The 14,382-nt window shown below is 49.6% G+C and overlaps 1 protein-coding gene across 1 annotated transcript in view; it reads right to left on the bottom strand.

Annotated features, from left to right (window-relative positions):
• The window catches only part of TLL2 (tolloid like 2), a 127,765-nt gene that overhangs the window by 10,736 nt on the left and 102,647 nt on the right, over positions 1-14,382 (bottom strand). The window contains exons 11-16 of the mRNA XM_065894008.1: positions 11,483-11,599; positions 10,345-10,490; positions 9,694-9,889; positions 2,238-2,363; positions 1,321-1,481; positions 490-670 (exon numbers count right to left, since the gene is read on the bottom strand). Coding sequence (XP_065750080.1) covers positions 490-670; positions 1,321-1,481; positions 2,238-2,363; positions 9,694-9,889; positions 10,345-10,490; positions 11,483-11,599 — 927 coding nt within the window. The remainder of the gene's footprint in view (positions 1-489; positions 671-1,320; positions 1,482-2,237; positions 2,364-9,693; positions 9,890-10,344; positions 10,491-11,482; positions 11,600-14,382) is intronic.

Raw genomic sequence — 14,382 nt, 5'->3', positions numbered from 1 at the left:
CAGGGACATCTCCCTCCTCTCTGTACCCTCTGCCCACTGCGGGTAATGTGTCACTGAACACTTGGTGCTTTAGTTTTGCCCTCTGGTTCTATGAGGACAACTAAGAATCCTTTAAGAGCCCGTAAAAAATAAAGAGATGAAGACCACCCAACACTTCAGCGCTGGAACCACGGGCTAGAAAGAGGCAAGGAAGGCTCCTCCCCAAGCCCTCTGGGAGAGTACAGCCCTGCCCACACCTCGGTTCCAGACCTCTGGCCTCCAGAGCTGTGAGAGACAACATTTTTTGTTGTTTTGAGCCACCTGGTTTGTGGTCACTTGTTTTGGTAGCCCTGCAATAACACAGCCACCACGCTATAAAACCAGGACCGAGGCAGAGACACTGTGAGGGCCGGGGCAGCGGGCAGAGAGGGGCGGGAGGGTGCCCCGAGGCTGGAAGCCCGCAAAGCCGTGTTGCCCTCAGCCTGTGGTCTTGCCCCCAAACCTGCACACCTGAGAAGAAGTGAGCCCTGAAGCCGCGTTTGGAGACCGTGTTGTCGGACTTGAACTCCACGCGCATGTTGTTACTCTGCGAGGTGATGACTTCGGGCGTCTCAGAGCCACAGAACTTGCCGTGCAGCCTGGCGTCAGGGGACAGGCCGCTGCGCACCTCCACGAAGTCGTACTTACACACCTGCAAGGGGGAGCCATGGGGAGCCGCCCGGTGCCCTCAAGTCCCGCCGCAGACCCTGGCGCATGGCAGGGCTGCCTTCCTGAGAGCTGCACCCTGCCAGCTGGGCAGTCGAGCTCTTTCAGGCCCAGTGGGAGGGTCCTCTCGACTCTTACTGGGATCCCTCCAGCCCAAGGTGCAGACAGGGGGCATTCCTGACTAGCTGTCCAGCTGTAGGGCTCTGCCTGAGCCTCGGCTGGATGCCTTGATTATCCCGTGACCACCGCCCAAGGGAGGGAATAGGGTGTTTATGCCACCCTGGTCGCCAGCTGCATCTCACCGCCTCCATTCCTCCCAGCTGGACGCCAAGCCCCAGATTCCTACCCCAGGGGATGTACCTGTCCTGACCACCTCGCAGCCCCCGCCCCCAAGACCCGCCTCCTCCTCTCTTGTCCTGATTCTCCTCGGATTTATCAGTGACGAGAGGACCAAAGCCCTCCATCTGCAGAGGGTGTGCCGCTGAAACTGCCTCACCAAACACCCCCCAGATTCCGCCCAGCTACAACCCCACGACCCTAGGAGGCCACCTCCCCGCCTGCTGAGCCCCTCGCCAGTTTTCAGCCCTGAGCCACATCCCAACACGATCCCCAGTCAATTGGAGTGCAGAAACATACATCATTGCCTTCCAGTTCAAACACTTCAAACTGAAGGGAGATCCGGTACTGAGCGGGGGCCACCACTTGCCAGACACAGTTTTTGTTTGTAGGATACTCCTTTGGCCACCCAGGACTGGTGATGGTTCCATTCAGCTTGGTAATGAAACCGCCACAGGCCACTGCATGGGGGGGAAAAAAAGCAAGATTCATCTGGTTTTATTTCCAAGTGACTGCAATTTCCCCCAAGCAGCAACAAGCCCTGCTGTTCTTTAATAACAACAACAAATAGACCATCTGAACTGATTAATTCAGCCTCCTTTCTTCTAGTCTGTTTCAACGGAGGATTTGGAGGGATGGAGTGGAGGACAAGTCTTTACAGCTTTTTTAAAAAAGACGATGCGTTTGTGCTTACCTCTCACTCAGTGGCATAGCTGGGGACTTCACATGACTTGGACCAAGGATCACACACACACTTGTAGCTGCCCAGAGTTTCAAGATTTAGAAATGTTTGCACCAAGCTATGCAATGTCCCTGGCTTCCATGAACAAGCAGTCATTCAGGTGGGCAAGGAAAACACCACCAGCCAGGTAGGAATGGAATGAATGAAATGCACTATTCGTTGAGTCACACCAAAGTGCTCATACTTATTCTTTGCTTTTATTTGCTACCTTAATAATCATACGCATTTCACACAGTCACAGAAGAAGATGAACCATGGTTCCACCTGCACAGTTGCTGGGGTGGAGTCCGATAAAGTCATCTCACGTTTGTGGCTTCATCGAGTTGTTTTTCCCTCCAGGAAGGAGGTGGGTCATCCCCACAGCTGTCCATTGTTACTTCACAGCCAACCAGCTGCCCCAACTTCATCTGCCCCCCTTCTCCTAAGACTTGTCCCCCATCCCTTCTCACTCCAGCTTGGCAGGTCCAACACCAACCTTCACACGCCTTCTTGTCAGAGGCCAGCTCATAGCCAGGATCACACACACACTTGTAGCTGCCCAGAGTGTTCACGCAGCGCTGCTCACACCCGCCGTGATCTGGCCAGGAACACTCATCCACCTCTGTTGGGGAGGAAGGTGACCATGGTTAAGTCATCACAAAGCTGCCGGGTCTGTTCCCCGTCGCTTTCCACATCCCGGGATTCCCTCTAAGAAAAAGAGTGACTCCTGGTGACCACCTTCCAAGGAGTCCCCTGTCCACGTCTCAGAAACCAGCAGCAGCCACAGCTGCGAGTGGGATCTTGACAACACACAAGACTAACTTGTTAGCCAGAAGCAGGGCTCCTTTGAGAGGAGACCGGGCCTGGTATAACTTCATTCTCCGCAGGGTTCCGTCAGCAGTATTTGTGATCTTAGAAAATCTCAACGCTATCATACCAAAGACGATCAATTTCAATGCCGTAAAATTGCCAACTCAAATAAACTCCAACTCAAACACATTTCCTTCCAATCTCCCTGATCCACGATGCACAAAATACTCATCAACCTGGTGGCTCGTCACTGGGTGCAGGATAGTTTGTAAATATCCCATCATTTCATATAGTGAGGAGTAAACTTAGGTGACTCTAAGAGTGATGTGTTCTTGGGCTCAACAAAAGCTTAACTAAGTTGGTCAGTAGGGGAGACTGGGTTTAGGAGACATGCTCTAGACAAGGGGTTGAAGTTGTCCTTAGCTTCAAACAAGTATAAGTATGAAGTTTGCTAAAGTAGTAACAATCCTGCAATTATTTACTACTTTACAGTAGGCAAAGTACTTTCTCTGACATTTGCTAAAAAGTATAAAAGGAGGAGAATCAATAACAATGAGGAATAGAAAAAGTCCAGTCTTTAGAGTGAGCCAGACAGACCTGGGTTGGATTCACCAGGGGATCTTCCTTCAGTAAACTGGATGATTTGACCTTTCTGAACCTTCCTCCACTTTTAAGATGAGAATAGTATCTGCTTTTAGGGTTGTGGTGATTGAAAATGATGCCTGTGAAGTACCCAGCATATAGACACTCAGTACACATTAGCTATTGCTCTAGGAAAGAGCAGGGCTGCTTTTGAAATTCCAGTGGATGGAGAGACACAATGATGGGAGTAGTGAAAAGGATAAGGTTACCTGGCATCCCTGAATCAGGGAAGAGTAGAGTAGGCCTGGGGAGGGGAGAGAGAGACAAGGCAGGAACAGAAAGAAGGAAAAAGCATCAAGGATGGGCCAATGAAGGAAGACTAGATGGGCAGGAAGGCAGCACAGCAGAGCCAAGAAACTGGCGGGAGGGTGGAAAGGAACCATGGAAAGAGCCCATCAACATAGAGCAAGTTAAACAAAGGGCCGAGCTGGGTGGTTGGGGGAGAGGAGACTGATGCCAGAAGATGCGATGGGCAGGACACACGATTGTCATAGGCAAGAAAAGGAGGACCACTGATAAGTCTCCTGGCACCATCTTAGCCATGTGGAGGGGGAGAGGCTGGTGGATTGGATTTGCACCTAAAGCAAAGGGAGTATATTTCCTCCACAGACTAGAAGGGTAGGGTGTTTGGCCCAGGAAGATGGGTAAAAGGTATAGTTTACACCTGAGATTTCTCCGGAAAGAGAAGTGGGATGTTTGGCCATTTCCACCCCTGCTCCAGCTCGGGTGTATGGTGTGGAAGTGAACCAGGGCCCCTGCTCTCAGGGGGAGCCTGGGTGTCCTCTGAATCACCTCCACACTAGAATGAAGTATCATCTGCTTCAAGCCCACAGGCTCATGCTTGCTCTGGGCTACAGTGGCCAAGGCCAAGCAACCCAGAAAAATCTGGGAGAGCATGGGGGTGGGAGAAGAAGCTGAATCAGGGACCAGCTTTGCTGACTCTGGCTTTTTTTGGCCTTCCCCAAGTAGTACCAGTGAAAGAAGGAACCATTCTGAGGTTAGATAATGAGATGACTCAGGTAGGATCCCAAACATTGTTTCAGAGAGAGTTAAGGAAAGGGAAGGCAAGGCACATCCCTAAGCTTTTGAAGTACCTTGAAGGGATCCAGTCCCCCACATCACAGATCCCATGGTGGGCCATCAGTACCGGGACTGTGGAGCATGGGGATCAAGGTGGGAAACCCTCCCATTTATGTGGGGAGTGTGGCAGCAAAATGGCCCTGCCAACCTGAAAATGCACTCGCCATCTCCCCAAGTAAGCAGAGATGTGAGGTGCCTCGCCTGCTGCCCGGGCAGCAGGCTCTGAGAGGGACTTCCATCTGGCACCAGGAGAGGGATGCAGAGGCCAACTGGCACCCTGGACAGAGCCACGTGCCAGCTGGGCCCTGGGCAGAGACTCCTGCCAACTGGCACCAAGGCAAGAGCTTCTTTGGCTGGTCCAACTCTTCTGCGTGGTCTTTGTAGTTACTCTTCCACTTTCTTTCACTGGAGAAGTCCTGACACACGCATTGGCCCCTGTGTGCTCACAGGACATCCTACTGACAGCCTTGCTGGAAAAAGGCTGACAAAGAGCTGGCTGTGTTGGGGCTCTAGACCTGTGCTAACCTGTGCTAGATCCCATGTGACTACTGAACACTTGAAATGCAGCTATTCTAAATTCAGATGTGCTGTGAGCGTAAAACACATTGGATTTCCAAGACTTAGTGTGGAAAAAAAAAAGCCATAAAATCTCTCATTAATATTGTGTACATTGGTTACATATTAAAATGATAGTATTTTTGATATATTGGATTAAATAAAATATAGTATTAAAACTAATTTTGCCTCTTTCTTTCTCTGCTTTTTTTTGTAAGGTGGCTGCTGGAAAGTTGAAAGTTACATTCATGGCTTGCATTTGTGACTTGCCTCCTATTTCTGTTGGACGGCGCTGCTCTGCACTGTGGTCTCTGGCCTCATTCATCCGCGTGGGAACCCTGAAAGGTAGGCAGAGCAGGGAGCAAGAAGCCCAATCCACAAATGAGAATCTGAGCCTTATTCATTCATCCACTTCCCTGTAAGTATTTATTGAGCCCCCTGTGGGTCTGGCACTGTGAATACAGAGGAGGACAAAGCAGGTAGGATCAAGTCTCAGAAAGGAAAACTGACCTGCCTGAGAGCAGTAAGCTGGTAAGAAGTGTGTGGGCAGGGCTAGACCCTGAACAGCAGAGGCTGAATCCAGGGCCCTTCTCCCTATACTCCCATGGCGGAAGGGTGACGGATGTCAGAATCAAATCAAAAATTCAAATCCCTTCACTTTACTTTCCTGTGGCTTTCAGGTCTCTGCAGAGGAAAGAGAATGAGCTGTGAAGTCCTACACGTGCAAGGCCTACTTCTAGCTCGGCCACCTTAGAACTTCAGTTTCCTCAATTTTAAAATGGGGGTAATGATGCCAAGCAAGGGGCTGTCCTGAAGACAAAGTGAGGTAGCTGGTACAGCCTCTGGCATACTCGATAGATGTCTTTTCTTTCTCCTTTAATAGGTCCCAAAGAGGCTTCCACCAGACCTGACTCCTCTTTTAAGATTCAGGGTCAAGGTCAATGCTGTATAGTTCTTCTCTTCTAAATGTGGTTCTCTACAGTCCTTTGTTTTTCGGGGTTTTTTTTTTTTGCGGTACCCGGGCCTCTCACTGCTGTGGCCTCTCCTGCCGCGGAGCACAGGCTCCGGATGCGCAGGCCCAGCGGCCATGGCTCACGGGCCCAGCCGCTCCGCGGCATGCGGGATCCTCCCGGACTGGGGCACAAACCCGTGTCCCCTGCATCGGCAGGCGGCCTCTCAACCACTGCACCATCAGGGAAGCCCTCTACAGTCCTTCTTAACATAAAAAAGATGTCAAGCTGGGCCTGTGCACTAAGTTAGTGTAGATGGGCTTCAATTAACACCTTTACAGGCATCTAAAAAGCTGTTTGCCAACTGACATGTCCTTGAATATCTAGGCTGGGTGCTGACCCCACCCCCATGCTGAGTGAGACCCTCCTCCGATGTCAACACTTCACTATCACTGCCCACTGGCTCACAGGTCTCCTTTGTCACCTTGAGCTCTTAAAGACGAGGACCATGTTCTCCTCTGTCCCACAGCCCCTGAGACAGTTTGGTGACTGCTGAATAAATGTTAAAGGTAGAAGAGGGAGAAGATGGCATTTTCTAACCACTAAAACGGAGCTAGTTATCATGGCTGCTCAGAGCAGGCCAAGGTTCTAGACTCAGTCCCTTACAAACCGGTTTAGCATCACAGATAGAAACATCCCTCTCCACTGCACTGACTGGCATCTCCAGTAGGGTTGCCACAAAAAAAGCAGAAGGCTCCATTAAAGTTGAATTTCAGATGAGCAATTATTTCTTAGTACAGTATGTGATATTTGGGACGTACATATACTAAAAGATCATTCTTTGTCTGAACTTTGAATTTAACTGGGCAAACGGTTTTTAAAAATTTGTTCAATCTGGGAACCCTAACCTCCAGTTTTAGCTGGTCCTCTCAAAGATTGCAATGCTGATAGTCAGCAGAACCAGGAATGAGATGTGGGTGGGCCAGTGCCAACTGGTTACCAGTTCTCTTACTGGAAAGAAGCCCCAACACCTAATTTACGGATCTGGGGGTGGAAGTCAGGGAAGGAGAAGGACAGGAGAATTAGGATAAACAGAATTAGAATAAAACCTCACGATTATTTGTGATGTGGTAAGTAAAATGAGGTCTCCCAAAGTCGTCCACATCATAGTCCTGGAACCTGGGGATGTTACCTTACCCTTACATGGCAAAAAGAACTTTGCAGATGTGATTAGATGTGATTTCAGGTTCTTGAAATGGAAGATTATCCTGGATCGTCTGGGTGGGCCCACTGTAACCACAAGGGTCCTTACAACTGAAAGTGGGAGGAGGAGAGTCAGGGTCAGAAAAGGAAACGTGATGATGGAGGCAGAGGTCTGGGATGCAGCCCGAGAAGGTCTCAGCTGTCCTTGCTGCTTGAAGACCAAAGGGCACCACCAGCCAAGAAGTGCAGGCGCCTCCCCTACAAGCTGGAAAAGGCAAGGGAATCTGACCTCGAGAACTGTAAGATGATAAGTTTGTGTTGTTTTAAGCCACCATATTTGTGGTCACTGGTTACAGCAGCGATAAGAAAGTGACACACGGCAACTGCAAGAAGAAGTTGTCGCATCATTTTTTCCCAGAGAGAAAAATAACCACTTCAGAGATCCCTTCCTTAGCAAAAAAAATTAATGGGACTAAACATGACACCATGTGTGTTCACGTAATGCTATTTCATTTTCTCCTGACAATAACTCTGCAATAACCTGGCAGCATTGTTTCTACAGGTAGAGAGATTGGGGCTCAGAGAGGTTTTATAAACTTGCTGTAGGCGACCCAACCAGCGCGGCCGCTAAGTCAGACGGGGGTCTCCCCAGGCTGAGAGACACCCAGCAGGTGCAGTCTGGGCTAGGGTGAGGCGAGGGCTGTGCATCTCTACTTCTACTAAGGCATCTCTACTAAGACTCCCATGTCCTTCTTCCCACCACAACCACTAGGCGAACTGCGTTTGAAATACACTTGATGTGGCTTGGGTTTTTGGTTTTTTGTTTGTTTTTGCTTTTGGGAAAGAATTAAACTTTGTCTCCAATTATTCAGAGCATTAGGATTCTGCTCTGTTTCTGTTTGGGTTTGCTGTCCCCAGATGGCTCAAAGCAGAAAAAAAAAAAAAAAAATCCCACACACTTGTGTGGTACTTTTCAGCTTATGAAGTGTCTCCACAGCCATCATTTCATTGGGGCTTCACAGCTGGCTGGGTAAAATGGGCAGATTTCCTTCTCCTTGTTTTACAGAGAGGAAAACAGGGGCTTCAGTAAGGACAAAGGGATGCTTGCTCGGGGTCACACAGCTTGAAGTGGGTTCTTCTGACACCATCTGCTCACCTAAAACCTGGGAGAAGGGGATAAAGAGGGGGCAGATGGGGAGACAGAGGAAGGAAGGGACCAGGAATTCTGGGTTAGCACAACCAGGAGCCCTGGGAGAGGAGGGAGGAAGGGGTCACTGATTGGGGACCACCAGTTGCAGATTGGATATCTCCATTCAGTGGCTGCTGGTGTGATGGTGGGCGCCCAGTCACAATGCATTGGGGAATAGCCGATATTTCCTCTTAGCATGTGGTCTGAGGAATTCCAGGGCTCTGAGAGCAGAGAAGGAAAACCTATCTATTCAAAAGAGTCTAAGGATGGACCTAGAGTCTGTCATACAGAGTGAAGTAAGTCAGAAAGAGAAAAACAAATACCATATGCTAACACATATATGGAATCTAAGGGGAAAAAAAAGGTCATGAAGAACCTAGGGGTAAGACGGGAATAAAGACACAGACCTACTAGAGAATGGACTTGAGGATATGGGGAGGGGGAAGGGTAAGCTGGGACAAAGTGAGAGAGTGGCATGGACATATATGCACTACCAAACGTAAAATAGATAGCTAGTGGGAAGCAGCCGCATGGCACAGGGAGATCAGCTCGGTGCTTTGTGACCACCTAGAGGGGTGGGATAGGGAGGGTGGGAGGGAGGGAGATGCAAGAGGGAAGAGATATGGGAACATGTGTATATGTATAACTGATTCACTTTGTTATAAAGCAGAAACTAACACACCATTGTAAAGCAATTATACTCCAATAAAGATGTTAAAAAAAAAAAAAAGTCTTAGGAAGCTCACTCTGCTGGGGCCAGGAATGCTGGTCTTCCCGTGCCATTCTGCATCTGATTTTACCAAGATCTTACAGAGCAGTCAGTCCCTAAGGTGGCACCGAGGTTTGTTTCCTGTGAGCGCCACACCATCTCAGTCTCCCCCTGCCCCCTGCCCAGCTCTGCCCACTTGAGGGTAGGCTTGCAGACTGGGAGCTGATGCTTCAGGAGCTGAAGAACTGGGCTGCCTCTCTGGCCCACATCAGGGCATGCAAGGCAATGTTCTAGAAAGAGTTTGAGCTTAGGAGTCCGACGGTGTTTAGATTCTTGATCTGCCACTTAACTGAGTGACCCTGAGCAGCCCTTCTCAACCCTGATCAAGCATGATCTAAACCCAACTCAGAGGTTTATTTTGGGAATTAAATGACATAGTGTAAGTCAAGTACCTTGCACCGTTCCTGGCACACAGTAGGTGCTCAATTAATGATAGTGACTACACAAATATGTATTGTTATCAATGCTCAGTTTCACTAAGGTTCATGAAGTTGACCTTGGAAACTCATAAACCTAATTTCCAAGTGCAGCGGCACAACTTTCTACCACAGAGAAAGAAGCCAAGGCTGAGCCTGTTCCCCAGTCAGTCGTGAACTCCGCTGGGGATCTACGCACAGCTCTGAACCGGCTTGCTGCCTCCTCACTGCAGGAAGCCTTGTTTGGTGCTAAGGTTCCCTATGGGTTTTGTGATTCTTAGGCCAGGGGGGCAGTACTTCATCCTGTGACTAAAATGGAAACAACTGCTAATTCATACCCTTGAAAAAATTGGCTGCAAAGCCTGCTTTATTGATAGAGCCATCAGACACAAACTTCATCCACATTCTGTTGGAGCTGGACTTTACATCCTCTGGCTTCTCAAAGCCACAGAAGTGGCCAATCAGGGCGCTCTCTTCCGCAGGGCCGTCGCGGATTTCCAGGTAGTCGTATGCACAGCTGTCGTGTCTTTCGATCTAAACGGAGAAACGGAGACGACGTGAAAGACAGCAGCTTGGCCTTAAGGTTTTCAATTTAAGAAAGGAACCTAAATATCACTCTTGAAAATCTAACCAAGAGACAAAAGGACCCAAACGTGTCCTGGGCTTTTCCAAGCTGTCTCCTACTTGTGCAAGTCGAGGATGAATCAAGCTGCAAAGAGATTAAGTCATGATAAACAGGGAAGAAAGATTCAACAAAACGCCCTGGGATCCCATTCTAGACGACTTCTGCTTCAATTACTCCCCCACCCTCTCCAGCAGCCTTCAGCAAGGAGGCAGATGTGATTTCAAAGCCTGCAGAGGCTCTGATAACCAGATGTCCTGGCAAAATGCATCATGGACTTGAAATGGCCTCTTAGGTTCCTGTTTTCAACCAAAAAAATGGAAACGTATCTTTATAGAGCACAATGTCTAAGATCAGCAGTACTTACCTCAAAAGCTTGGAAGGTGAGCCCCACGTGAAATCCCTCCGAAACCGTAATCCTCCAAACACATTCCTTGGAAGGTCTGTAGTCATCCGGGTAGTTTGGAGATTGAATCTGACCGGCATCTTTGTTAATGTCTCCCCCACAGGTAGCTTTAGAAAAAGAGCCAGGAGGAAAGGGGGGGTCCCTGGTCAGACCCTTACTAAGGAAGTACACCACTAGGTGGCTCCACTTGCCAACATTTTCATTTCCATTCAACCAAGACTGTGCCTCCAGAAAGGCATGATCTCATGTGTTTGCAACTCTGAATTTTTCTCATATAAAGAAAATAACTGTATAGAGCAGTGGTTCTCTACCTTTGCTGTGCATCAAAATCACCTGGGAGATTTTTCAAACTATGGGAGCCAGGGCCACATCCCAAGAAGTTCTGATCAATTGTGCCTGGGTGATCACCGGGGGTTTGAGATTCCCCAGTGATTCCGATGCAGAGGGTGGAGGTCTCTGGTACAGAGTGATGTGTACACACGCACACACACGCTATTTCCTTTATAAAAACAAAGCTTTGGCCTCTCCAAAATTACAATTTAAGTCCCTAAGGGGCCTTAATAACTATTTAGTGTTTTCCTTTGGGTGGAGGGCGGGCACAGGGGTAACTAGCCAGAGAAACCCAATATATGGAACAAACAGAAGCAGTATTGCCCTGGTGGCAGCTGCCTAGAGCCCAGACCTATTGGTTCCCTCAACTCAACCACCATGATGGCCTCAGAGGCCCTTCCAAGAAATGTAGCTGGAAATTCCTTGACATTGTCCAAAGCCCTCTTTTCACAAATGTAACTCGGAGCGGTTTGGATTCTTTGCTCAGACTCACACAGCTATTCAGAGGCTGCTTTCATTTCCAAAGTGTTCCATAACCCCCAACACAACACCATCCCCGCTGGGTGGTGACAGGTAGATGGCGCCTGTCCTGAAGGGAGCCCAGCTAGCCTCTCAGCTTCCATAAGGTGGGAGAAGGGGACGGTGCTGCCCCACCCTCAGGGCTCAGGCAGCTGCCACACATGCAAGGGTGGGAAGGGACACCGGCTGCATGTGAAGGACTGAGGCACATCAGGAACCACGCCGGCGGCTCCCCTCGTCATGAACAAACCTTCATACACCGCGAAGAAGCCCTTGCCCAGGATGTTGCTGCTGCTTCGGAATTCCACCCAGAGCCGGCTGTCTGTGGAGATGAGCGGCTCCGGGACTTTGTCGCCACAAAACCTACCTGGGAAGCGGAAAAGAACGGTCAGGCTGCTGGCAGACAGGACGGAGGGACTCAGTGCAGGCAGAGGGAGAGCAGTGTTGCTTCAAATGCGGTTCAAGGTGAGCAGTCCTCGCTGGGCAACTCATCCTGTAGCACATACAGGATTAAAAGCTGGGATGGAAACAGTCACAGGCCTGTATGCCTCCTTCAGGAGAGTCTCAGATGCCAATCAATCAAATACCCTGAGTGTGGCCCAGGCACCCCCTCCCCTACCAGTGGGTCTTGTTGAGGTGCTGAGGGGGATGAGGACGTCCCAGCAAGGCCAGTGGTGGGATGGTAGTCTGAGCGAGTGATGAGTGTCCTCCCTGGTATTTCTATTACATACCCTTCTATGTGGGGGGCATGCCTTATGCCTTCCTTGTCTCGGGGAAGGGTTGCCAGAGGACACATATGACAAAATCAGTTCTTGGCTTTTGAATTCCACAAGTCTGGCCACAATACCAAAGATTTGGGAAAATACACAGTGAATAAGAGCACATTTCCCCTGCCTTGTAGTCTTAGAAAGATTCCTAGGATGGAGGAGCAATCCTCTCCTAGAGGGAGAGAGGATTGGAGAGGGCACCATGGAACCTCTGAAAGGACCCTGTGCCCTGGGTGGAGAAGGTTGATAGAGACCCCAAGGAGGTTTAAGGAGCTGGGAGAAGCAGAAAGCTGTGCCCCCAGGGCAGTCCCTGGCACAGCCTGGAGGGGCAACAAGACCCTGGATTCCCCATGTCCCATCTGGGGTCAGAACAGGAGTGTCTGTGTGTTTTCGTAAGACATTAGGCCAGGAGACTGGCATGCAGAGTTCTTCAGGGAAAGCAGGACACGATGGCAGCAACAGGACTCCTGGGAGGGGATGGAAACGACTTTCCCATAGCCCAGAGGGCCTGGGGAGCCATAGCACGTCTCCCATAGAACGTCTTCTAGGGAGATGTGGACTTGGTACCAATCTGAACTGGCCTAGGGCTGAGCCAAGGAGGAGGCACCACAGCCACTTAGGTGGACAGAGGACTGGAGACAAGAGGGGGATGAGGACATCCCAGCAATGCCAGTTGGGATGGCAATGTGCCAGACACCATGCCCTGGCACAAAGTGTGCCCCCCACTGGCACCCTGCGGGAAAAAACACAAATTGACTGTAATTAGGTTCCCACTACCTGATGGAAAGGGGCTCATAATTGCTACTGAACTTGTGGTAGTGAACATACAAATAAATGTGTATTTCTTAAACACGTGAGTACATTGTGTGAAATTTGGACCCTTTATGGAGGAAAAGGGGGAAGGCCAGGCCTTCCCAGGGCATGGTCATCCTTGGCCATATAATTTCCAATGCCACATAAGGATGGCAGCCAGGGCAAGAACGGGGGTGGGGTGGGAGATGGACTGAGTCATACTCCATCAGCTCACAACACAGACCAGCCAAGGTCTCTCGGAACGGAAAGCGTCCGTGGCTCCACCAAGCGCTGACTGTGTGAGTCACTCAAGAATCCATTCAACACGGGGGTTGGGGGAGTGACGGTTAATGGGTATGGGCTTTCTCTGGGGGATGACAAAGACGCTCTCAGACTGTGGTGGCTGTACAGCTCTGTGAGCACACTGAAACCACTGACTTACATGCGCTAATGATGAGATGTATTATGGTGCATGAATTTTATCTCCAAAAAATGTTTTCAAGTCCATTTGACAGATGTTTAGTGGGTATCCTCTTACGGCCAGCACTGTGTTAGCCACTGGATCGACCGCTTGAAGCTGTAACGCTGCTCCCCTGCTCTGCCCTTCTGAGAACTGGGACGGGGGGATGAGACTGGGGGAGTAATAAATGCCACTACAGACACTTCCTAGGGGCCAACTGTGGTCGACATTCTTTGGGGAGACACAGGGGTAGAGGTTGCTAATCTTCCATTTCCTTCTGATTCTGGCTGCCTGTAGCCTTTCGGATTTGGGGAGCTTAATATTAAGGGAGATGAGCTAAAACTGCTGTTGAGAATTGGGCAAGGAAAAATCCATCAGAAGTCTATACACTTCCAATAACGGTTCCTCGGGCATGGCCAATTAGTATCAATTAGTTCTTGGAAAACAGCATGTAAGCCTGGGGAAGTATTGCTCACGAGTGAGAAGATGGAGCCGCTGAACAGCAGTGAGGCAATGCCGGTTCACAAAAGGAACTCTCTTAGCCAAACCGAGTTTCAAGTCCAAATTTCTCCTTTTAAAACCCCAGCTGTCACAGCCGCTGGGGAAGTTTTCAAAAGAGAGAGGGACTTCCACCACCTTGCTGCCTAAGAAACCACGCACCCCAGGGCCACAGGACCACCCACCTCTGCTCCGTACCCCGGAAGAGACAGGAATTACTGGCTCAGGTGTGTTTTACTGCCTTGGCAGAGCTAGACTTGGTAGAATAAATTACAAATTATGTCTAAGCAACGTCTCCCCAGATCACCTTGTAATTCTTAAGTAGAACCGTCTACATTGTCCCTGGACTGATGTCTCCAGATTCTCACCTTCACTGTAATGGTTCTGACAAAAGCTCCCTTTGGAATTGAACCAGACTATGCCAGACGCTGTCCTACACACTTTACATGGATTTTCTGTTTGCCTCCCTACTACCTTCTGAAATAGGTGCTATTATTAATCTCATTTCTGAAAAAACTGAGCTTTGGAGAATCTGAGCTGAGTTAGTTACACTCAGGATTGTAAGTGGCAGCAGGATTTGAACCTTGGCAGCCTGAGATCTTGACCTTCATCATCAGTCTCACGCTCTTCATC

This window comes from Phocoena phocoena, chromosome 16, assembly GCF_963924675.1.
Source record: "Phocoena phocoena chromosome 16, mPhoPho1.1, whole genome shotgun sequence".
In the NCBI taxonomy this organism is placed as follows: Eukaryota; Metazoa; Chordata; class Mammalia; order Artiodactyla; family Phocoenidae; genus Phocoena; species Phocoena phocoena.
This window is presented reverse-complemented; position numbering and strand designations above follow the sequence as displayed.